Below are 26,174 nucleotides of genomic sequence, written 5' to 3' on the forward strand. Positions count from 1 at the left end.
GCTGTGGTGAAACAGTTTAGTTAGGTGTAGAAGATGCATCAGCTCCATCTTCTGGTCAGTGTTATGATCTAACAATCTATCAAATCTTAAGTGTCTTTGAGACTTTAGCAAACAGCAGAAATTTAGTAAACACATTGAAACTTCCAAAATATTAATCTGGTGTCCCGAAAGTAATAAAAAATGAATGAGAAAATCATTTATTCTATCATGTGTATGCCCAATTCAGAGATCATAATCCAGTGTTTTAGACAAAATAAAACTTGGAGCTTGTCAAACTGATATTGTGGAGCTGTCACAGATAAATGGATATTTCCAAATGTTTCTCTCCAGCCAACTGTTAGAAAGGGCATGCACATAGACTATAGGGCTTGTTTACATCAGCAGCCCCCAAAGCTATGAGTGGAAAACAGCAAATGAGATCAACGCAGAAAATGAGCACTTGTCCGTGACAGCTAAACCAACAGCACCCCTCCCCCTCTGCGGGAGATTGTTTACAAATCCTCTAAAGAGGCTGCAGCAGAACTACTGGAACAATAACCTGTCAAGTTGACAACAATCACAGATACAACTTGCAGGATAATAAAACGCCAGCCAGCTTGTCTTTCCGTCTCCTGCAGGGGAATTCTTGGCGTTTTCTCCTCACAAAGCGAGCCCCAGCCCAAGCTTTTAATTCCCACTCACCTCCCCCGCGCTGCTGTTTGCCGAAGATGCTGCACTGGGGGTGGGAGACCGCTGCAGAGTCACCAGGGCCATGGCCGGTGGGCTGGAGAAGGGAGAGGAGCGGGGTTGGAAGGATGCGCTGTGTCGGTCTCTGTCGCCGGGTAGAAAATGCCTAGTCAGACTCTCATCCAGCAGCAGCACCTGACTCCACAAAGCCGTTCGGTCCTGCTCCGAGCGTCCTCTGCAGCTACCGGAGTCCTCATGAGCAGAAAGTGACGACAATTCTCCCCAGTTTGTGTCGAGTTCCCAGTTTATTTAATAGCTGGAGCGAAGGCAGACAAACAAAACACGCTGCAGGTAGCAAGCGGGGCAGGATTGACGTGCAGTTTTGCCGGACGACCCTGATTGGCTGGCCTAGTTCGCGTGCGCGCTGTCATTGGGCCAATGTTGTCAAGGTGACAGACCAGACTAGGAAGTCCCACACCAAGCGACTGGGAAAGATCACGGGTAAAATAAAATAAAATAAAATAAAATAAAATAAAATAAAAAAATTAACAGATTATTTAAAAAAAAATTCAACCAACGAAGTTATCTATATTTTTATTTCTTTGAGCAATATTTTATATGGTGGTTGAAAATATTAGAAAGTGACTGAGGTTACACTGTGTTTGTTTGGCGGATAATTTTATTTCGTAAAAAGGGGCAGAAATCATAAGATTTTTTCTTTTATCCGCTCCTTTTCATTCAAATGTTTTTTTCAATATGTTAATGTATCCTGTATTTGTTTGTGTTTATTTTATACATTGTGAATGAAATAAAAGAAAAAAAAAAGTCATTCGTGATCACAAAGGCTCTTGAACAAATAAAAAACACACATGTAAAAAGTCAAATCATCTGACCCAAACACCTCTTAAGTTCATGTAATACATTTTACCATCCAGTCAAAAGTTAACAAGTTCATGGAACATAGATTAAAAATAAAACATTCCAATAATCTCCAAACGCTGATCGAAAACAAATCTAGAATTTTGGCGGCCATTCATTACAATTTACCAAGTACATTCCTCCCACTGAGCTAAGTTTATTTATTGCGTCCAAACTAGCTAAAATAAATTGCAGATAGGTTTGCTGAAGGGAAAAATGCAACTGCTGAATAAAATAATTTGATAACTAAAATTGACTTTAATTTGACCCCTAGAACCATTCCCTTTCTGATACAGTCTCTATTAAATTTAACAGATTCCGTTTAATATATTTTAGAGTCAGTGTGGTACAAACAAAAACTGATTAATACAGTTTTCATATGTGTATATGTCTGGAATGAATGAGAAAACAATTTTAATCAAGAAACTGAGTAATACACTTGTTTGCTATTAAATGACTGGAAATGGTCAAAAACACCAGGGGAGGTAAACTGCAGATGCCTAGTACAATAATCAACCATATACAGATGCTGCTCCATCGACACCTTGCAAAATGTGCCATTATCCTACCTGTGATCACTGGCTTCAGAGGAAGGTCACACACAGCAAACCGCTTTCGCAACCTTCAAAACCTCCGCTCGCTAAAACCAACCCCCCCGAAAACACCCACCTGTCTATGGCACTTTGGAACTGCCAATCAGCTGTAAACAAAGCAGACTTCATTACCGCATATGCAAACCACCTGTCACTCGATGCACTGGCTCTCACTGAGACCTGGATCAAACCATGTGACAATGCTACCCCATCTGCTCCCTCAATTAACCACACTTTCTCCCACACTTCTCGTGCATCTGGCCGAGGTGGTGGGACGGGCATGTTAATTTCCAACAAATGGATATACAGTCAGTTGCTACCCATCACTAAATACAACCCCTTTGAATACCATGCCATCCAGGTAACTGTACTGAAAAAAATATTTTTGGTTGCCATATATCGCCAACCAGGTCAATTCGTAGACTTTCTTGATGAACTTGACACCCTGCTCTCCTCCATTCGTGAGCACGACTGTCCCACGATGGTCCTTGGAGACATTAATACCGTAAATCCTCTAATACAGGCCCGGGCCTGTATTAGAGGATTTACGGTATTCACCTGGACAATCCCAGCTCATCAGGCTTCCGGTCACTGTCATCATTTGATCTAAAACTAGTACAAAGTCCTCCAAATCACAAAGTTGGAAAAGCACTTGACCTTATTTTCACCAGAAACTGTGCCGTAGACACAATCTCTGTCACACCGCTGCATCTTTCCGATCATTACTTCATCCATTTCAGCACGACTCTACATGGCATGGCGTGCCTACACCACGCTCAGGACAATCCAAGCTCTTCTCATGCATCGTTCCACAAATGTGGAATGACCTACCAAGCACTAGTACAGGAGCTTCCCTTTCAATTTTCAAGAAACTACTGAAGACCCTGCTCTTCAGAGAGCATCTTCTAAACTAGCACCCTCCCTGCACCCGTCCCCTCTCTACTGTCCACTCCTTGTTCCCGTCTCTCCATCATTGATGTCAAGTTGTTGTTGTTATTGTTGTTGTTGGCCTCAAGGGCAACATGCCGATTATCACTTGTAAGTCGCTTTGGACAAAAGCATCTGCTAAATACATAAACATAAACATATTCAGTGAAACCTATTAAAAAAAGTGACCAAAATGATTAGATCATGCTTAGAGGTACAAATTAAACAAATGTACAATTTTAAATATTCCTGTATTGAGATGAAGACTTTTTTCATGTCTAAAAAAGGAGCAAAATTTCAAATACATAAAATTTTTTAATCAACAGTCATAGGATGGACGCTTTAATTTCCTGCAGTCTGGATTTAAAGATGCCCACAGTGCAAACAAATCAGTTTATGAACAAACGTCCATTCATTAGACATGGACAGTTGACCTTCAGCATATAATGAGCTCATCGTCAGCTGCTCTTCACCGCTCATCGTCATCCAGATAATTCAGCCCATCATTACATAACCAAATGCTGCATCTGCAGGAGGATGCACAGGGACAGTTTCTTCCTGGTTGACCTCTCACTGGACCATAGAGGGAGTTGTACCATTTGGCTGTCTGCTTGTTGCCGTTTGTCCTCCAGTCTCTTGAATGACACTTGACTCCTGCAGACCCCTGCCGCATGTCTCGATGGGAAGGATTAAGGATGCAATGCCAGCCAGCAGACTGCAGCTGCAGTACACTGACAGCGTAAAAGGCACCGATGTCCTGAGCATCACCTAGAACCAAAATCCAACATCCGAGGAGTCAGTGAGAGTTTTAACATTCACAACATCAATCTACAATACACAATGTCAAACTCGTTTTGCAAACCCAAGACAACAAGTTGGGTATTTTTATCCTCATGAGCTTATTTTTCTAGCATCTTAACAAATCTTAATTCTAAATCTCGCTGCTGCCGAGGCAGCAATGGGTTACACCAAAGTTTGCAGAGGATGTCACTGTGAGAAAGACCTACACTGAATTCAATAACCAGAAACCGTGAATGACTGCAGAGGTATGCTGGGCGCTGAAGGTCTGAGATGCAGCATACAAGTCCAGAGATGAGGTAGCTCTTCACACAGCCAGGCCTGCACTCTCTAAGGACGCTAAAGCAGTAAAGTGGACAATGCTGACAGAATTCTGCAACACAGGGAACACCAGGAAAATACAGATCCTTCTCAAAAAATTTGCATATTGTGATAAAGTTCATTATTTTCTGTAATTTACTAATAAACATTAGACTTTCATATATATTAGATTCATTACACATAACTGAAGTAGTTCAAGCCTTTTATTGTTTCTAATAGTGATGATTTTGGCATACAGCTCATGAAAACCCTAAATTCCTATCTCAAAAAAATTGCATCCGACCAATAAAAGAAAAGTATTTTTAATACAAAAAAGTCAACCTTCAAATAATTATGTTCAGTTATGCACTCAGTACGTGGTCGGGAATCCTTTTGCAGAAATGACTGCTTCAATGCGGCGTGGCATGGAGGCAATCAGCCTGTAGCACTGCTGAGGTGTTATGGAGGCCCAGGATGCTTCGATAGCGGCCTTAAGCTCATCCAGAGTGTTGGGTCCAGCGTCTCTCAATGTTCTCTTCACAATATCCCACAGATTCTCTATGGGGTTCAGGTCAGGAGAGTTGGCAGGCCAATTGAGCACAGTAATACCATGGTCAGTAAACCATTTACCAGTGGTTTTGGCACTGTGAGCAGGTGCCAGGTCGTGCTGAAAAATGAAATCTTCATCTCCATAAAGCTTTTCAGCAGACTGAAGCATGAAGTGCTCCAAAATCTCCTGATAGCTAGCTGCGTTGACCCTACCCTTGATAAAACAGAGTGGACCAAGACCAGCAGCTGACATGGCACCCCAGACCATCACTGACTGTGGGTACTTGACACTGGACTTTAGTCATTTTGGCATTTCCTTCTGCCCAGCCTTCCTCCAGACTCTGGCACCTTGATTTCCGAATGGCATGCAAAATTTGCTTTCATCCTAAAAAAGTACTTTGGACCACTGAGCAACAGTCCAGAGCTGCTTCTCTGTAGCCCAGGTCAGGCGTTTCTGCCGCTGTTTCTGGTTCAAAAGTGACTTGAACTGGGGAATGCGGCACCTGTAGCCCATTTCCTGCACACGCCTGTACACGGTGGCTCTGGATGTTTCTACTCCAGACTGAGCCCACTGCTTCCGCAGGTCCCCCAAGGTCTGGAATCGGTCCTTCTCCACAATCTTCCTCAGGGTTCGGTCACCTCTTCTCGTTGTGCAGCGTTTTCTGCCACACATTTTCCTTCCCACAGACTTCCCACTGAGGTGCCTTGACACAGCACTCTGGGAACAGCCTATTTGTTCAGAAATTTATTTCTGTGGCCGTGTTTGAGTTGAGCTGCGCCTCGCCTGGAAAACAGACGAGAGCAGACGGAAGCAGCAGGGGGAGTGGCTGAAAGCCGGCGTTTAAGTCGGACACAATTTCCTGCATGTGTAGCTCGGGGGTGACGATCGATGGCTGAAGATATCGCGTTAGCGTTCGCACTTGTTTAATTTTCAATTTTAATTCTGGTGCCTGTTTGCAGCTGAAACACATCCTCATGTGCTTGTGGATATCATATATTGTATATGAAGACATGACTGTTCGGTTTTGTGTGCTCATAGGAAACGTGACAAAAGAAAACAAACCACATTTCTCTTTATGGCCTATTAGTTGTCATCATCAATGTAACATGATTTACAGAATACATGTGACCAACTAACATTTCATGTTCTACCACTGGATGTTTGGATCAAAATATGAACCAATCAGATCTTAGATCAGGTGAGAACCAGGCATTTCCCGTCATCCCCTAGGTTTTGCAGCCGAGGGAAAATAACTGCAGCGCCTTGCTCCAAAATCTGCGGCCTGACGGCATGACGTCAGAGCAAGTCGGCATCGAGTCGGACACAAATCTAACCGGCATGCACTGCTCGCCGATCACCGCTGGTCTAATCTGCACAGAACTGTCTCATCTCGAACACAGCCTGTGTCTTACGCTCTTGCTTGAGGGTGTCAATGATGGCCTTCTGGACAGCAGTCAGGTTGGCAGTCTTACCCATGATTGCGGTTTTGAGTAATGGCCCAGGCTGGGAGTTTTTAAAAACCTCAAGAATCTTTTGCAGGTGTTTAGAGTTAATTAGTTGATTCAGATGATTAGGTTAATAGCTCATTTAGAGAACCTTTTCATGATATGCTAATTTTTTGAGATAGGAATTTTGGGTTTTCATGAGCTGTATGCCAATATCATCATCAATAATAATAATATAATCATCAATATTAGAAACAAAAAAGGCTTGAACTACTTCAGTTGTGTGTAATGAATCTAATATATATGAAAGTCTAATATTTATCAGTACATTACAGCAAATAATGAACTTTATCACAATATGCTAATTTTTTTAGCAGGACCTGTAGAGTAGGGTCTACCGATCCTGACAGAATACAAAGTCAGGTAGCAGGTGAAGGACAATGATACACTCAATCACTTGCTCTTTACCCATTTGGAGGCATCAAGGCCAGCACAGGGAGAGAGGGCTGCCCCCTGACCTGCCAGTGCAAGTGATGTCAATCGGGTCATTACGTTTGCAGATGAGACTAGAGAGGTGGGACTCATCCGTGGCAATGATGAGGACAATGCCCAGTGACAATGCCCAGTGCAACACCCCCAGAAGGGGGGTTGGACTGGTGCAGGTCAACAACCAGGCGTTGAACAAAAACAAGACAAAATAGATGAACACAGACTTCTAAAGACCACGGCCTGATTGAACACCTGCTCTTGCACCAGTGGCTCCAAGGTGGAAAGTCCTTCAAGTTCCTGGAAGTTCAAAAGTCTGGTGACCTCAACACCTCATGGCAGAACCCTTACGCAGCAACAAAATAGACTGTGCTCTCTCACTGAATGGGACGAGTCTAGTCTATACTAGGACACAAACGTGGAAGTTCAAGGCACCTTTTTGACACATCACCGTTACGGAGGTATGGATAAGGATGCCAGTGCTGAAGTCTTTGTACCATCATTCTGCTTTTTGGATTTATGAAAATCAACTGAAGTAATCAGACTTGTTACTGAAGTATATTTATGTGCTCCATCCAACTTCTCCTGGAATAATAAGGACCAAGGAGGAGCGCTCAAAGAAGAAACTCAACAAAACATATTTTACACAAGTGTGGTGGAGAGTGTGCTGATGATCAGCATGTCACTACGGTTCTCCATCTGTAGTGCAGCACACAAAAAGGCACTGCTCCACCAGAGACTGCGTGCTGGGCATCATCAGGGATGCCTCACACCTGCTCCACAGGCTCCTTAAACGGCTGCCCTCAGGGAAAAGATCCAGGTGCATCAGAACAAGGACCAGTATCTGAGGAGATTCATTCCACAAGCAGGGAGGATTCTGAAATCCTAATCTGGTTCAGAATCCTGCAAACAGATCTGCTTGCATTGACTGTTACGGTCCTGACCTAATCACTGTCTAACTGCATGTTTCCTTTCTTTTCTTGTTTGTGATTACTTCTTCTTGTTCAGGATGCCGTGGAAACGTCTTGCGCGTGTTGCTCCAACAATGTACTTTTGTACAATTACTTTCATGTACTTACAATATAATTATATTGTGAAAACATGATAGTATAATGTAGACATGAAAGTATATTGTTTGAATAATAAAATTATCACGTTATATCGCTCTGATTTTGCGTGGTTGGCAGCTCTACACTTCCATTTACAAAAAAAAAAAGAAGAGTAAAGCTTTGAATGCCAATGACTTGCGACTTGAATCGACTTGCATCTGTTGACTTGATGATGACTTGAGCATATTTGATATTTTAGCACTAAAGTGGCACGACATGGACAAAATCATAAATTGTTCTTCGCTCTGCGTGTGATCTTGTACTGCAAAATGCAGCAGCACTTTGTTTATAATCAGTTTCAGTTGCACTTTTTGCTTGTTTGAGCAAATAAATGAAGCTTATTTCTGGAATTTATTATCATCGTCATTAAATTGAAGTTGGACAGATGACTTGATTACAGTGTTGGGAGTAACGCGGTACAAAAGTAATTAACTACTGTAATGCATTGCTTTTTGCTGTAATGTGGTAATGTAAGGCATTACAGGGAAAGAAAATGGTAATATTTACTCTGTACAATTGTCAGTAACGCGGTAATTACAATGCATTTTTAAACCCAGAATCAAGCTGTGGGTTTCCTAATAATTCAAATTGCGGGAAGTCTGATAAAAGATCCAGTACCAACATATATTACGTCATTTATGGACTCAGCTTTGCGGGCATTCTATGAGCAGAGAGGACGCAGCAGTAATGGCTCAAATACTCCAGCTGCGTCATGCGCGCGGCCGCTGTTATATTCATAAAATCGCTCCACCAAAACAAAGTAATTTGTTTGCGATAATTTATATCAGCCCATATTCTCTGGTACTTCATGTAATTTTCAGCCGAGTTCATAATCTGTGCGCCGGTGATTTCACGTCATTGCTGCTGGAGCGCAGCGCATATGAAGCTTATTTATTTATTTATTTATTTTTACGTTCGGTAGATCCCTTTGGCTGTTTAGTTAGAAAGTAGGAAGTCTAGGAAACAGTTTTTCTGGAAGACGGAGAAAACATGCAGCATGCAGGAAGGTTAGAGAGAGAAAGGGCTGGAAATTATTCAAATGAAATCAAGAAAACAAAACAAAGTGCTTGAAAAGAAAAAAAGTAGGTAGATTTATCCCCAATACACATTTTTACCAGTGAAAAGCAATAATATACATAAGCATTTTAATATTTATACGTGATAGAATCAGATCACCCCAGAAGTCAGTCCCACATCCAGGGCCGTATCAAGGCATTTAAGGACCAAGGCAAATATAGGCTTGGAGCCCCCACCACCTCACTCCCTGCTCAGATGGCCCTATAAGATGGCAGCGTGCCGAGAGTACAGATTGTTTACTAAACAAAAGCAACAACAATCATTTTAAAGCACTGTTATTATATCTGACTGTTTTTAACAGCAATCCTAGCTCAGACACCACATCACTTTCCACATATATGTCATGAGCTCACTGAGCGTCAGATTACCAGATTCATATTGAAGTTGTTTTGGTGAAAGTTACTTCAAGTAATGCAAAAGTAGTGTAATGCTTTATATTTTAAAATCAGTAATATTGTAATGCAATGAATTACTTTAAAATGAGGGTAACAAGTAATAAATAATGCATTACAGTTTTGAAGGAACTTGCCCAACACTGCTTGATTATGACTTGAAAATTCATAGTTAAGGACTTGGACTTGACTTTGACTTCCACATCATTGACTTTGGACTTGACTTGGACTTGGTTGTCATTGACTTGGACTTGACTCAAGACTTGACTGAAAAGTCTTGTGACTTGCAAAGCAGTGACTTGGTCACACCTCTGCTAATTAACCATATAAATCTGAAAATACTGTAATTTAGATTCTGGGGTTCTTACAGCTTTGCCAAAATCAGATTTAAGCACTTAAAGAAATTTCAAGGTGACTTTCAAAGGTCTGCCAACCCCTGTTGGTGGCAATTGACATTTACAATTACAATCTGTAATTATTTGTTATAGTGCTTTAATCAATTTCAGTCAGAGTTTGAAGCAAATTCAAGCACTTTTAAGGATTTAGTTCACCCAAAATGAACTTTAAATTCATTAAAGTTTTCAGATCGTTTCAGCTCTAAATTTTCTCTGTGATTTATTAATTTTGGATGAGTGCACAAATAATCAGACTAAGCTCAACATAATATTTTGTTTGTCTGAATATATTCTTAAGTCAAGTGTGTACAACTACCTAACCTTCTCAGTGGCCTAGTGGTAGAGTGTCGCCCCTAGACTGGGAGATCGAGGTCTAAAACCAGTCTAGTCACACCAAAGACTTTAAAAATGGGACCCAATGCCTCCCCACTTGACACTCAGCTTTAAGGGGTTGGACTGGGGGGTTAAACCACCTAATTGTTCCTGAGCGCAGCCACTGCTGCAGCTAACCACTCCCTACGAGGATGGGTCAAATGCAGAAATGTAATTTCATCAGTGTGTGATGAATTAATGGGAAGTAACACGGAATTTTCTAACCAAAACCAAATAAAATTCATATCTGCATAATTTGTTTTTAAATGTGGGCATTTCCTGTCAATTTGCATCAAAAGACTGTTGATGTTGTGGCACAAAAAGAATGCATCCGTTCAATTTGAACTATTAGGAGAATTTTCTCAACATGTTACACTTGAATGTGTCAGAGAACAAGTAGAATTGATACTTCTGGCTACCTGAGCAACAAAGGGTGTAATCAAAGCACCGATCCTCGCTACAGCACTCGAAGTTCCCATCGCTAGAGCTCTGATTTCTGTAGGAAACACCTGAATTACAAACAAACAAACAAACAAACATAAAACACAATTAGAATAAACTTATAAGTGTATTAGAACAATATTTAATCCGGATGTGATCCATACCTCTGGTGTATAAATAAAAACAACCTGGTATCCCCCAGAGATGAAGGCCCTGGAGATGAAGATGAAGATTGTAAGAGTAACCCTGAAGAAAACAAAGAAACACAGAGAGGGTTGGCGGTACTGAAGGGCATCCCCGTTTGAATATGCTGCTGTTTCAGCATAAGAAAAACAAACTCACCTCCCTATACAAGCAAACAGCGGTAAAACAAACAGAGAAAACATGAAGAAACAAATGGCCATGCTTTTCTTCCTCCCGAGGTAATCGACAGCCAGAAGGATGACTAAAAGACCTGGAACAAATACAAAATAAGAAGAAAACTCAACCTCTTAGAAAGGCCTTTTTGGTAATCTGTCAGCCTAAGTGGTGACTAAACGATAAACAAGTCTTTCACTAAGGAGACACATGATCCAGTCACCTTAGAGTCACCACACCTTAAAGAAAGAAAAAAACTATGAGGAGGCATTTTACCTGGGAACTCAGCCAAGGTTGTCCACAAAAGGTCCTTGTAATCGTCTGATGTTAAATATTTACATTCAGAGCGACACTGGGGTTCAGACTTGGCCCCTTGGGTCACTATGAAGAAAAGGTTCAGGCAGCTTTAATGTTGGGATTCGATCGACTTTAAAGCCCGTTAAAAAATAAAAAAAGTTGTTACTCACCACCACACAAATCTCCAGCTTGGAAAAGCTCAGTGGTCAACAGGACGATCCCGTAGTAAGAGAAGGCATTAGCAAACCTTTTGATGAATAAACAGGAATAAACATTATTCACATGCCTTTAGTTTAATCTTTAATACAGAGACTCGTTATCTCTAAGAAAAAAGTAAGACGACACTCCTAACGTACTTGCCTTTAGTCAGATTAATCATCAACTAACCCAGCTGGTGATTCTTAAATAAATAATTCAGTCTGATCAAACATATTAAAGAAAACTGAGTACAAAGTACATGTTTAACTCCGACTAACCATATAAACCACAGAAGAAGAGTGGTCCTCCAGTACTGAGGAGTGAAGAGGTCTTTGATATGCCCTCTGTCATTCTGTGAAAAACACAAACAGATCGTGTTGAAAAAAAAGTCTTATGCACTTGTTTGTCGTCAAAATTCTCGTTTCTCCTCACCTGTTTATAGTCGACCAGCGTTCCCTGAGGCAGCGTCTTGCCGTTATCTTCAGCGATGCGTGCTAAGGTTGCAATGGCCTTTTCCTTGTGTCCTGACTGCACATCAAAACGAGGACTTTCAGGAAGCCACTGTTTTACACAAAAATATCATTGAGGGTTTTACAGCTGTCAGTTTACCTACAGAGATCTCCTAGTGTCATAAATAAACTCACATAGCAGAAACAAACAAAGACTGCTACTGGTGCAGCTGACAGGCCGAGCAGCCACCTCCAGCCCAGAGTGGGCATGACCCACAAAGCCAGGAGAACCTCAAACACAGCACCGAGCGACCAGAAAGCCTAGGACACATATGCATGTGGGTCAGAGGGAGTGTTTGTGTTCAGCAAAATCTTTGCAATAATGGAAAAGTTGAGGTACCCCAATCAGTGTGATGCAGATTCCTCTTGCCTTCACCGGTAGAAATTCAGAGTACAGCGTCACTCTAAAAAAACAGAGTTAATCACAAACACCTTCTTAGGTCATGTACACGACGTGTAGCTAGGTTTTTGTAAAACCAAATATCGTTGGTGTCTCTACCAAAAGACATCCCTTGGAGATGGAATAACTAGGTAGCAGGCAACGACCATCCTTAATGTTGTCCTTCGCCTGTTGTCTTCTAAGAAGAGCAGTTCTTGAGCTTATAACAAATGAGTGAGTATAAACTCAGGTCTCATGTGAAGTCAGAGCATTTTTGTTGCAGGCAGTGACATTGCAATACCTAAAAATCTGTGTTATTGACATCCACAAGCAAATGCTGACAATGGAGAATTCACAAATCTCCACTTTGGCCGAAATCTTTGAAAGAACAGTTTTTGATGCAGTTTATGTTCACTTTCATTTGGATGACAGGCTAAACAATAGAACAATATCGTTGTTTTGTGGGATACCCAGCTACGTGTGTACAGGGTCTTAAACTCTTCTTATAGGATCAGAGATGTATTGTGTTAAAACTTACGATTGAGGGGCTCCGCCGATGCCAAAACCTACGAGGCCCCGAAGGCCCAAGAGCCAGCCGTATAGCGGGCTGAAGGCACTCAGAAGGCCGTAGTACAGAGTCCAACACATGCAAATTGTTAGACCCTTTTAACACATAAAACATGCATTACATATGAAACATACGAGGCAATGCAAGAAAATCAATAAATCCACCTTAGAACCCAAATGATGATACTTACTATTTTTCTGCCGTACTTGTCGGACACATTTCCCCACACGGGTGAACTAAACCCCATTCCGATGAAGACAACCTGACAATTAATATAGATAAAGCTGAATGCAAAAAATTGCATAGATTTAGCTATTTTAAAAGAAAGCTCTCAGATTGTCTTTACTGATGTTATGAGTGCCACTTGATATCCAGGGAGACTCCACTCACAGTGCAGCTGGGGGCCCAGGATGCTGAGGATCATCATCTCCATGGCATCGCCGATCTGAGTCAGAGCAACACATGTGAGGTGTGGATTAAAATCACATAAATATCCCAAACATACCCCCCCCCCCCATGCATTTATCTTGTTTTCTCACCCATGACAGTCCAGTGAGGAGTGAGATTTTCCATTGAAAAATTCCGAATCCAACGGACTCTAGTGCATCATCTATTGTAAAGGTTTCTGCAAATGCAATGCAGCATCAGTGTCATTTGAGTGAGTGTACCAATTTTAATCTAAGGGCAGTGATATACTTGCTGTTTAACCTCGTGTTGGCAGAGGCAGCGTCTTCGATCACATAGATGCTGCTACATGGCACTGTACTGCATGTAGTACTGGAGTGTTCCACCAGGGGGCACATTAGAAAACTCAGACCAGAAAGAGAGCCGGGTTTGTGGGTACAACTAAAACAAACATGGCGTCAATAAAAGAGTTCACTAACTGGTTAATGTTTAGGTCATGACAGAAAAAAAGTCAGCAGCGGTTTTATAAATGGTGTGAAAGACTTTTAAACCAGAGACGGAGTCACCATGTCAGTGTGTCACGCTCATTTTGTCACCCCACCTACTGGTTACTCGTAAATTGCAGCGTTTGTTCGCGTCGCTTTAATTTCGGGGGATGGGCACAAATGATGCTTCAAATCAACGCAAGTAATGTGTGGCAGCCCTTATAAACATGTGTTTGTGTCATTAAACAGCAAGAATATCACGACTCTAAGACCAACATACATTAAGAAAACTTGAAAATAATGACTGATCTAATGCAACACTGCAAAAAATGTGTAATTAAATTATGAGTGTTAGGGATGCCTCACAGCTACTTGGGATGGAAAACAATAATTGACACATAGAAAATAGCAATATTTCATGTCATATTAGATCAATATTTAAAAGCAATGTGTTGATTTATTTTTCCAGAATATACAAGCAAAAGGATAAAAACAATTGAATTTATGGCCCCATTTGTTACGGGGACTCATGAGCCGACTGGAAGGTGAGAAGACTTCAGCTCCCAATTTCTTCTATGTGCTATTCAACTGCCTGCCACTCAGTGGCAGCAGATTTTTCACCTTCAGTCTGACGGAACAAGAACTTGTTAGAACACTGGATGTATTTTTGGAAGCAACTGCCTGTTTTCCAATATAAATTCAGTCTTGAAATTTGAAATAAGTATTCTTGCTTTTAGAACCACAATATATCGTATCGGCTCTGCATTGTGTTATTTATGTTGTAACATCACATTCTTGCCAGGATGGGTGGGCAATATGGCCAAATTATCATGAATTTGTTGCAGTGAAATCACAATTTTATTACCATTATTTGCTGCATTTAAACTTAAGTTTTTAGACTACCATGTTAATGAAAGACACACCTTTCCCTGTTAAAACATGGCCTTAAAAAAACTAATTGAAACTAACAATAGCCACCCAATGCTGACATCTGCTATTAATGATAACTAGGGATGCACGATATATTGACATCAATATCGGTATTGGCGATGTTAGTCATTTTTTAACAGATAAGTATCTGTCCCATAAATAAAACTGGGTCGATTATAACAACCGGTATTTTTTTTTTCATCTCGTTTCCATTTATCTGTTTCAGAAGGTAACAGGGGTGGTGTTTATTTGCTTAGTCATGTGACAGTGATTGTAAACATCTCAGAAGAGTAAATGTGTGTGTACATTCAGCTTTAATACTTTTCATTCTATACAAAATCTGCTGATTTTAGATGCATTCATGTCCGTATATCAGTATCGGAAAATATCAGTTATCGGGCATAACAGTGACATTAATATCGGATATCGGTATCGGCCCAAAAAGTTCAAATCGTAGTGATAACATATTATAATGATAACATATTGCCACAACTGTCAGTTAACCTAATCTCTGTATAAATCAACATGTTAGGCCAAAGCTGAAACAAATACTTTGTTTATTTTTATAAATACAAAGTGATTAGGATCAGAGTGTGTCACGTCTAAAAGGGTCCGGGCAGAAACAGTTCTCTTTTCTCAATCTTTCTATTAGATAGAAAGTAAAAATTCAATGACGTCTTTGCTTTAGCAGATCATCAACACAAATATTTCCATTTTGTTTAGCCATATTCTCCACCCCTGTGCTCATGTACAGTAAAACATGTGATGAAGCCATTAGCATGTTAAATATGGGGGTACAGCATGAGACCCCTTTAAATAGCTGCCATCTATGATCATTTATGGTTAACAGATGGACAAAAATATGAACTTCAAGTATTTGTTACATTTTGTTAGTTAAATTTATATCTAGTACTAACTTGTGTAGTAACCCAGAACTTGGCTGTATTCAGACCCAAATAAGATGCTGTTTTAGTGATTAGATAATGTAAAGGATGTGAATCACAAGCAAAACATAAGGTGTAGTTCATATTTTCTAGGATAAACACTGCTGATTTAATGATGTAATCTTTAAACACTAAAAGAGGTCACGAGCTACAACTGTAGCACTCATACTTGTGATATTTAAATGCAGAAATTTAACTAAGAGCTGAGATTTTGTATCATCATCATTTAAAATAAACTCCAAATCAAAATGAGTGTGAATGCCAAGTAAAAGAGCAGCACAAACCTTGAGTTGTGTTATTAGTCCCAGAGTTGTTGGCAGCTCCTGAGTCAGCCTGTGCTGAGGCTATAGTGCAAATCTCTGCGTCTGTGGCCTGGTCCTCATCAGTTTGACCCACAACATCTGCCTCATCCCTGCATGTAGAGCACAGAGGACACAAATACAAGCCATTGATTTCACCATGAATAAAACGTGCTGAAATTAGGTCACAGGTAGCATCAGCTGTCACGCAGATTCATTCTCGTCAACAAATATCACCTTTCAACATCACGTGTTAGAAGAAAAGACAGTAACAACTTGATTGTTCCTGATTTTCTTGAATTTTTTTTTACCCCAGATCAGGATTTGTCCAGCGTCTGTAAGAGACCTTGGCAGATTCAGACCAGTTGTCCATTTCAGAGTCCAACAGCAGACAGCAGGGAATTGGACTAAAAGAACAACGCCGACAACAAACCGGTCAGTTGCCGTCAAACCAGCTGAAGCGGTCGCTTCAGGTTTCTGTGAAACAACCAATCAGAGAAGGATACCTGCATGCACTGAAAGGGGCGTGGTCACACCAGGAAGCAACTGTTCAAGCAGAGAGTCATAAAAACTAAAAATAAAACATCACGTCACTAAAATTAAAACCTAATAAACACGAAATATGTTTTAAAATTGAATGCATTATTCTGCAACAGTAGGTTGCACATTATGAGGAAGGAGCTCATTCATTAGGGTTACTCGAACAATAAAGTAGCCAAATACTTTCTTGTTTAAATGGTAAGGGTATGCTCCTCACAATAAAAGGAAAGTCATGTAAGAACTTTAAAAAATTCAGGCTATGTTGGTGTCTTTCAAGTCGATTTATGCAGAAATGCTGATTTTACTTTCTTCAGTCACTTCTGCCCCTCACAGGCACCCATAGAAATTATGTTTCCAGCAGCGACTGGCTATAAGATTAAAAGCCTAAAGTTGAAAGGAAAAAAATCCAGGAATAAAGGGTTTTGTTTGCTTCATTTAGATACAGGAAAAAACATCTAAATTATGACAACACAAATAGAATGATCGGTTGTTTTCGAGCGAATTGTTTTTTTTAATGTTATCAGGTTTTTACAGGAATGCAATTTGAGTCCATCCCTTAAACATTTTGCTTTCTCAAAATAATGATCAGCCTTAGAAAAACAAAACAATATCCTAAATACTAGAGACTGACTTATTTACAACCTTTTTTTTAAATCATCAGTTTACAGCTGACTGCTGCTTCTTCTGACCACCTACTTACATACTTTCTTATTCATATATTCACTCTTTTTACATTGATGATTCCTGTAGCTAGCTACACTGAAAACAAACAAACAAAAATGTACAAAATCACAACACTTATCCACTGGGATGGGGTTTGTGTTGTCTGACACCTGTACACACTGCACAAACAACATTCCTGACAATAACATCCACACACTGTGGTCTTTTCCACCTGTCCAGGAATTTTGGGGTAGAGTATGTGAAGGTCTGTCAACGTGCCTGAAATTTCATATCCCAACTTCCCCCTCTTTTTGTTTGCTGGGACACCTGGACCATGTCCCAATTGAAACGCCTTTGGTTCACATGGTTCTGACTGCCATATGCATCGCTAAGAAAACTATCCTCATAAATTGGAAAAATAGAGAAACTCTGCATTAACCAGTATAGAAATCTTTTGTTAGATCATATTACACTTGATACAGCCTCTGCTTCTACTTCAGATCAGTCTCTCTGGGATCCTTTGTGCAGCAGTACCGGACCAGAGTGAATAAGTTGTGTATGGGGAGCGTGAGTGGGTGTCTAGCACTCATTTTGTAAGTCTTGGGTTGTATGTGTATGTGTGAGCATGAGGGAAGGTGTGTGTATGACTGTATATGTCAGGTGGGGTCTTGGAATCCTCTCTCCTGGGACTCCTCCCCCTGCCACATTTGGTGTGGAGTGTGGTGCCACGGTCTGCCTAAGTGATTGCGGCGGCGAGGCTAGTTGCCACTGGGTCCCGGGTCGCTGGGTTCCGGGCTTGGCCAGCTTGGGGATGGGAGGCTGCGGGCGGGCCTGTGGGCTTGTGACTGATATCTCCCAGGGCTCTGCTCGCTGCTGGTTGTGGGCCCCCTGTGTGTGTGTGTGTGTGCGCGTGCGTATGTGTGTGCGTGTGTGTGTGTGTGTGTGTGTGTGTGTGTGTGTGTGTGTGTGTGTGTGTGTGTGTGTGTGTGTGTTTGCATCTGCTTGGGATGGGATTGAGGGTGGGAGGAGGGAGATACAAAAAGGATCTTGTATGTGAATCTGTGTGGGAGGGGTGGGAAACCGACTACTGTCTGGTTGTTTTTAATATTGTAAAGAGCTTTGAGCTGCACTTGTATGAAAAGCGCTTCATAAATAAATTTGATTGATTGATTGATTTAGACCAGAGGAAAGAGCCGCAGCGAACTCCGCTCCAGTTGCCATGTTCGACAAACTCAGCGTTATGGTGTGTAGCGTACTCAGCGCTGATTGGCTTGGTTAGAATTCTCACGGGGCGGGGTGATTTGAACAGGAGAGTTCCCAGACCCTTTCTCTGTGCAGAATTAAACAGAGTCTGGCAGGCCAGGCTAAGGCTAAGGCTGCTGCCATATTGGATGCCATCTTTCCTTCTACGGAACCCCATGAGGACAAAACACATTTAATGATCTGTAACAGATGGTTACAAATTTTTCACCAATAATAAACATTTTGTTTTATACATTTACCTCTTCACTCATTGCAAGAAAGGAAATCTGATGTGCTTGTCATTTAGCTGGAAGTTGCACTCCTAAGGATTTTTGACCCTAATGGCCATCCGTTGGTAAGGTCTCACTCAAACACAAAAATAATGCTTGCTTGCAATGATTTATGTACTGCCCCCTATTGCCAGGGAAAATGCAAACTGTCCCTTTATAAATGTCTAACCCAAGTCAAATAAACCTAAACATTAAAGCAGGTTACCCTAAAAGTGGATTTTCATTGACTTTATGTAATACAAGTACATGCAAAATTTATATGTATTTAAAAGTGTTAAAGCCTACTCTTTGGCCGAGCCTTTTTTTTCAGTGTATGCACGTGTATCTGTGCACACTCTCTTCAGATACTGACTCAGATATTCTGATGCCTACCCTTTATGCTATTTTTTATGGTTTTATTTGCTCTGATATGCGCTGTTATAAGTTTTCTGTCCTTTTACTGTTTTTCTCTTTGTCTCAGCCAGGTCATGTTAATATTACATGTTCTCAAACATTTTACCTGGTAAAAAAAGGTTGAAAAAAACATGACAAAGAAACAACATAAATATTAAAACAAGTTTCATGATCAAAGGTTTATTTGGTGTGAATCACAACGTAACCCACACTTACTTTTACCTACTCGGCTTTTTGTCACAGGCTGTAGTCGTCAGCAGGCTGTGCTCTTATCCTCCTGATGTTGTCGAATCCAGAACTGTTTCAGTGTGTGACGCAGGACTGTCCAGACACAACCAAAAGAACCCCTTTAGCAAAATTAATAAATAAATGAAATGTTGTATATCTATAAATGAAATGTTGTATATCTATAAATGAAATGTTGTATATCTATAAATAAAATGTTGTATATCTATGAATGAAATGTTGTATATCTTTAAATTGCACACTTTCATTTTTGCAGGTGCTTCTTTTGGGGAGTTTCAGCTTTTTGCTGGAGAGCATCAGCACCATGACAGGTTAGAGTGCACATTTACTTTTCTAAATACACAAAAAAGGAAATATTTTATTTTCCAAATCAAATATAAATGGTGTGAATCACTGGAAAACAATTTAATGGTTATTTCTGATTATAATCAGTCACTCAGAGTTTAACATGTAGGCAGAACATAAAATAGTCTCTTACACCTATCTCCTGCATTAGCTTCTGGTAGAAAATAGAAGGTGAAACTTTAGGATTTGAAAATCCTGACAGATCTACATCACACTGTCACTGAACATTCATGGACTCACCCAAGTAGACTCGTGACGGGGAAGGCTGTTGTTGGTTTAGCGTCCACGAAACAGCAGAGGATGTCTTGACTAGCAGAAGCCGTTAGCATTAGCAACTCCACCATACAGCAGAACTCCTTCAGGCTTGTGTTATTTGTGGAGATAAAACATCAACGTTGCAGAGCAAACAGAGTCAGTGGTAAAGTTGCATTGCTGTTAGCCAATCAGAGGCGAGATATCCAAATATCAGGAAATTCTCTGCCTCTGGAACCAACAGCAGAGTCTTGCTGTTTGTTCACGTAAATAAGAAATCAGTTTATTTGTCTGTAAATATTTATTTTAACAGAAAGAGGCTGATTGGACATGAAACAATTTAGTTTCCCCTGATGTCTTCAACAAGATTACATGTGTTTAAAATAATTCTGTAGGATTATGAAGAGTAAAGTGGAAATTAGGCTATTTTTGAATTTGCACTCGATGCTGCTCAGTCAGCAGAGCCTAAAACTTTAATGTGGGTCATTTATAAAGAAGTATTTATGGTCCCACAGGAAGTTTTTAAACTGTCAATATGTTGCACTTTTATTTTGAAAGTTGGAAATGTATTTAACTGAAGATTGTAAAACTTTAATCATCTTCATCCATCCATATTATTACTTTATTCTTGTGAATGCAGTCTGAGACCATAACTGTTGGGTATTTTTATAATTGTACCTTTTTGAGCCCTAAAAGATGCCCATTACACATCATGAATCTCTGTGTAAGGTTGAGCAAGGATGTTAATTGAAAAAACTCTGTACCTCTGTAACTTGAGAAGGTCCGCCTTCTCCCCCATCCATTTGGTGAATAAAGCCCCTGAAGAACTGGGAGCACAGGGGGAGTGACGTGGGGAAGCCTCGGACAGGGGTGTGTCCAGGGAGTGGCCTGGGGTAGCACATGCCACCCTTGGAATCTGATTGGCCACCCCAGGTGCCACCACACTAATTTACCTTTAAATGGGCTTTTCATTGTCCACAAAAGGCTTGGGGGTAAAACAAAAAAAAGCATAACCATTGGTGCCACCCATGCACAAAGTTGTGCCTCACCTGGGCCACCCCATTTTAAAAGATCTGGACACGCCACTGGCCTCGGAGGAGGTTTCTCTGCGTTAACTCTCCATGTTCTGGAGACTCAGGGTAAAATGTCTTCCTCGTTGTCATGTGTGTTATTACAGGTTCCAGTGTTATGGAGATTAAATATTACCTAACATTCTAGTCTCCTGATGGAGACCACGGGTATGCAGAGCTGGTGAGGTAAAGGCTTTGAGGCTGGAGCAGAGTGGGGGCTGGTTGAGCCACACACATGGACATGGGGGCTGGTGGAGTCATGCACATGGACATTACAAATAATCAATTTACTCTCTCTCTCTCTCTATCAAAGGGTGTGTCGTCCTTTAAGGTAATATGGGATAAAATCAAATTACCTAACAATAACTATAAAATAATTTTGCAGTTTAGTTTCCCTTTTTGACTGTCAGATCTATTTATCACTTCCTTGTCTGTTTAGTTTTCGATCCTTCTGCTTGTGTGATTGTCTGTCTGCAGGGATAAAAAATATCTCATGAACTACTTTGCAGATTGTAAGAAATCTCTAATCACATGATCTAAAAACACAGCCCCTTTCAGTGTGACTGCTGCAGCTAACTGACATCAACGGTCACAAATGGCTTGTCAGTGCTACGGTTAGTGAGCTCAAATTTAATCTGATATTAGCTTAAATTCATTCACAATCACAACAGATGTTATCAGGTCTTGTAACCGCTGCCTGAGATCATGCATAAAGTTAATTTTAATAAATTACCAGAATGGATATGACTACATAATTCCTTTACATAAAAATATCTTATTATCTTGACTTCAGGGTGATCTGCTTTCTTTAAAAGATGCCGGTTAGATTGGTCTTTGCATCCTATTACAGCTTGGGTCGAGAGATGATTATCATGTACCGTAGATTGACTTATTTACCAGCTTTCTCTTCACATCTGATAACTGGTACGACGGCTGTCCCCCTGCTGATGCTGCCCATATTTTTCTATAAAAATAAATAGATAAATGAATGAGATAGATAAATGAATAAATGAAATCTGAAGGTTTCCCATAACGGATTACATTATGGTAATGGGAATTTTTCCATTGTGCTCTCGCGTGTCACTCTGTGGTTTCACCAATCAGGAGGCAGTAATGTAAGATGCCTTTGTTGTTGCTTTCAGGAAGCAATGTTAAAATTTAAACAAACACAAGTAGAAAACAACACCGTGATGCCTGTCAGGGCTGCACCGGCCACATGAAACAGAAAAGGTCAAAGCATCTGACCTAACCTCAACTGATGACATCGCACATTGGGTGAAATCGGATGAAGGGACTTCCACTGTTTCTGATTTCAATTAACTAATTCTGTCATCACTGCACAAAAAAAGAATGTCGGACAAAAAAGCCCTCTTAATTTCTTTATTTAAATACCCCTTTAATCCCAATGTAAATGTAAAATAATTCAGATTTTTTTAATGTAAACATTTAAGTAGTTTATTTGGTCCTTCCTGGCTGCAACACAGGTAATTATTTAGAAATGCACCTCCCTAATCAAACATCAGTAACCAAATACCTGTACTGTAATTTTGCAGGAAGGAGGGTGCAGAGTGGGTCTCTGGGTGGATTAGGTTACATCATCCTTGTGTTACATACCTGCAAACACACACACACACACACACACACACACACACACACACACACACACACACACACACACACACACCCACACACACACACACACACACACACACACACACACACGCACGCAGGCACACACGCACGCACGCACGCACACGCACACACACGATTTTCCTTAAACACACCATTCAACACTCAGATGTAGATCTGAATGAATGTCTGTTGCTTGGGCTCCATAAATGTTTAAGCAGCTCAGAGCTTCCAGAACCAGGTAGCTCACTCCTGCATCCTCTCTGACGATGAAGGAGCGCCGCTCTGACAGGAAGCAGCACTTCTATCCTCCTCATCTTTAACCTCTTGCTCCTGGGTTGTGCTACCAGATCTGCTCTGAGGCCATATTCAGTGTCTGAGAAAAGAACTACATAGACAAGTGATCAATGGTGAACTTCCAGCACTGACTTGAAGAGACTTCACAATGGAGAACGTCCTTGGATACTAAAGCTGGGTGAAGAGAAACATAATCGTCTGGATTTATCTGTTTCATCACATCCAAGCATGGCGCACAGGAATGTAGAGGTACAAAAGGTAAATGAAATGAACAGAGTTTGTAGATTATCATGTGTACTCGACACATTTTTATTTTATTTGCATCGAGCCATGTTTCTGGCATGACTAAGTTATGTTTTTCCATGTGTCACATATTATTTAAAGCTTTTTGAGATGTGTGAAATATTTTTAAATAATCTTGCACATTGGGCAGTTTGAGCTTAGAGCTATGAGCAAAATGAACAGTGGAGGAAGAAGAAATGGTAAAAGGTCTAAAAACTGCTACCTGCAGCAGAAAAACAACTTTTAAAAAATGTTCAGAAAGAAAAACGAACTCCAACATTTGAAACGAGCCCAACAAATGCATCGTCCTTCTTTTCTTTACTTTGCAACATTTTACATTACTTAGTGCACTATTAAGCATTATTAACCAAAGGACCCCTTTGTTACCATTCATTATATTTTTAACTGTTTAGTGTCCTTAAGGTTAGGACAAAGGGTCAGGGGAACGTCTGCTTAGTAATGCATAACTTAATATTAACATTATTATTATTAATCTGTTGTTAATACTTTATTTGATAGTTTATTAATGTTTAATAATGCACTAAGTAACGTTAATAAAGGGACCCTTTGTGTAAAATTCTACTTTTTTCTATTCAGCAGTTTTGAAATAATTTGGTGCTGAAACACAATTTAAGTGTGTGAAATTATATTCCTGGTGTTTTTCAGAAGTTCTAATAAACACGAGTGAAAATCCTTTGAGTCAAAGAGTGACTGAAAATGCTGTTTATAACACTTGTTACATTTAGTTTCTATACATCGGTCTCAAAAACAGTTCAACCCTTTAGATCCCTGAAAAGGAATTAAAATGCACAAAAGCCTAGAAGAAGAAGAAGAAGAAGAAGAAGAAGAAGAAGAAGAAGAAGAAGAAGAAGAAGAAGAAATCTGGCCTAAATCTACACAAATGCTGAATATCAAACTATTTGTTAATTTTCCTCCTCTTTGGGCTCACTTGGCTGACCCTGTTTGTTGCTAACTATAACACAAAAATCCTCTGATCCAAAGAGAAATATCTGCTCGTCCAGACAGATCCAGTTCAAGACCCATCAGAAACACGTCCAGTCTTTATTTTGCAGAACGTCTGAGCGCAGAACTTGCTGCAAGTTGAACAGAACCAACCTGTAGAAGGTCAGGTTTCTCCAGGCTCCTGGAGCTCCCCTAAATGTGTGTTGCCCTGGGAGATGAGTGGTGTCAGTCAGTGCTATCTCTTTCAGGCTCCTACAGCCACTCTGTGGCTGTGTAACAAGATCCACCACCATACTGGATCAACAGGGACAATGGGGTGTCCTCTCAGATGATCTTGTCCTGCTCACATAGACTTAACTTAACCTACATCACTGTTTGGTTCAGCTTAGTGATTTATTGATACAAGCTATTAAAAACAAGGCAAATCCCTTCCTTTGTGACGTGTAGCTTCAGTAAATGAGCAAATTTTACTGTAACGTTGATTTTTTCCTTCTGTCGGCTGTGTGTTTGTCAGAGGTTGCATTTCTTTTGAACGGCACACCTTCTTTCCTGCTCCTGATGACACTTGATAATTCAAACACATAAATTAGCACCATGTGTCTAAAACAGGCTTGATTTTCTTTAACAGACCTCCAGTTTATACGTCTTATTTTTGACAAGTGTTTTATTGAAACATAGGAAAGGTCCAAAAAAGATTTTAATGAGAAAATCACTGAGTCATTTAATGTTTTTTTTTTTAACATTTTATGAGTAAGAATATGGCAGATTGGTGCTGCGTCTGCATTGATGCAGTCGTTGTACCGGTCTGTGAAGAGAGCTGAGCCGGTCAACCTGCAATCTACGTTCCTACACTCACCTATCGTCACGAGCTTTGGGTAGTGACCGAAAGAATGAGATCACGGTTACAAGTGGCCGAAATGAGATTTCTCTGCAGGGTGTCTGGTCTGAAATAGGGTGAGAAGCTTGGTCATTTGGGAGGGGCTTGGGGTAGACCCGCTGCTCCTCCACAAGGAGAGGAGCCAGTTGAGGTGGCTAGGGTATCTGATTGAGATGCCTTTTTGATGCTTCTCTGGTGAGGTTTTCTGGGCATGTCCAACCAGGAGGAGACCTAAATGAAGAGCCAGGAGACGCTGGAGGGACTATGTCTCTCGGCTGTCCAGGGAACGCCTTGGGATTCCCCAGAAGAGCTGGTCCAAGTGGCTGGGGAGAGGGAGGTCTGGGCCTCCCAGCTTAAGCCTGGTTTATGCTTCTCCGTCAGCTCCGCAAGGGACTGACACGCACGGATTGATGGAAGCGTTTTGCTCTCATACTTCTTCGTCTCCTGGAGAGTGTTGCAAAGCAATTCCCCGGCAGGACCACAGAGGGCGTAGCGCTGTTCTGTGGTATCCTGTCATGTATCCGGTCCAAGATAGAGTGTTTATATTGTGTTTTTTTTGTTTGTAAGAGACTTTTTAACACAAGCAAATATGTCTCTCATTCTCCTCCACCTCTTCATGCGCTCACCACCTCTAAACCCTCGTTTCCTGTCATTTCCATCCACAAATAAAACGCTTGCTGCGCATCTTTTCACTCTTCCAGTCACGGCGAATTAAACGTTCATGTTTTTAGAGTTTTTTCGCGAGGTATTCTTCAAGCTGCTCCATGTCTGCCGCTAGTTATCCTCGGCTCTCTTTATGTTTTCGAGGGCGCAATGGAGGCGGTGTAGACGACAGCGGCATCCTGACCAATCACAAGCTTGCGTTGTCCGTCTCGACTGACGGATGTTTAGAAAAGAGAGCTTCCGTCCTTGCGGAGCTCTCCAGCAGACCCGCAAGGACGTTGCGTGTCTCCGCACTGACTCAGACGGAGAAGCATGAATCAGGCTTTAGGCTGCTGCCTCCGCAACCCGACCCCGGATAAGTGGAAGAGAATAGATGAAAGGATGGATGGACAGGTGGAAATACGTCTTTCATTAGTGTGTGGAATACCCCTTTAAAAATAAGCTTTTAAATCTTTACCGAACGCGTAAAATACACAGAGAAATAATTATAAACTAAACTATGTTAGAAAATTTAGAGTTTCTTTCTTTCTTTCTTTCTTTCTTTCTTTCTTTCTGAAATACTGAAATTATTTTGCAAGATTT

At 40.8% G+C, this 26,174-nt stretch overlaps 2 protein-coding genes across 3 annotated transcripts in view; both read right to left on the reverse strand.

Moving 5' to 3' along the window:
* Positions 1-974, reverse strand: part of ssh1b (slingshot protein phosphatase 1b) — a 29,011-nt gene extending 28,037 nt beyond the window's left edge. The window contains exon 1 of the mRNA XM_015941650.3: positions 682-974. Within this exon, the coding sequence (XP_015797136.1) occupies positions 682-753 (72 nt within the window). The 5' untranslated portion in view covers positions 754-974. The remainder of the gene's footprint in view (positions 1-681) is intronic.
* Positions 975-1,298: 324 nt separating this feature from the next.
* On the reverse strand, positions 1,299-16,298 carry LOC107373532 (synaptic vesicle 2-related protein). 2 transcript variants are annotated; one of them, XM_015941655.3, is made up of 16 exons: positions 16,152-16,298; positions 15,826-15,953; positions 13,317-13,402; positions 13,124-13,222; positions 12,968-13,039; positions 12,748-12,872; positions 12,171-12,234; positions 11,966-12,091; positions 11,754-11,882; positions 11,600-11,673; positions 11,294-11,370; positions 11,103-11,207; positions 10,812-10,923; positions 10,634-10,715; positions 10,448-10,537; positions 1,299-3,872 (listed from the first exon to the last, which is right to left on the reverse strand). In XM_015941655.3, the coding sequence occupies exons 1-16, from the start codon at positions 16,211-16,213 to the stop codon at positions 3,675-3,677; spliced, it is 1,629 nt and encodes a 542-aa protein (XP_015797141.1). In that variant the 5' UTR covers positions 16,214-16,298; the 3' UTR covers positions 1,299-3,674. The 2 variants fall into 2 exon arrangements, with proteins under 2 accessions (XP_015797141.1, XP_054600286.1); XM_054744311.2 differs by lacking the exons at positions 15,826-15,953; positions 16,152-16,298 and adding an exon at positions 13,486-13,591.
* Positions 16,299-26,174: the final 9,876 nt, after the last annotated feature.

Source organism: Nothobranchius furzeri, chromosome 6 (assembly GCF_043380555.1).
Source record: "Nothobranchius furzeri strain GRZ-AD chromosome 6, NfurGRZ-RIMD1, whole genome shotgun sequence".
Taxonomy (NCBI): domain Eukaryota; kingdom Metazoa; phylum Chordata; class Actinopteri; order Cyprinodontiformes; family Nothobranchiidae; genus Nothobranchius; species Nothobranchius furzeri.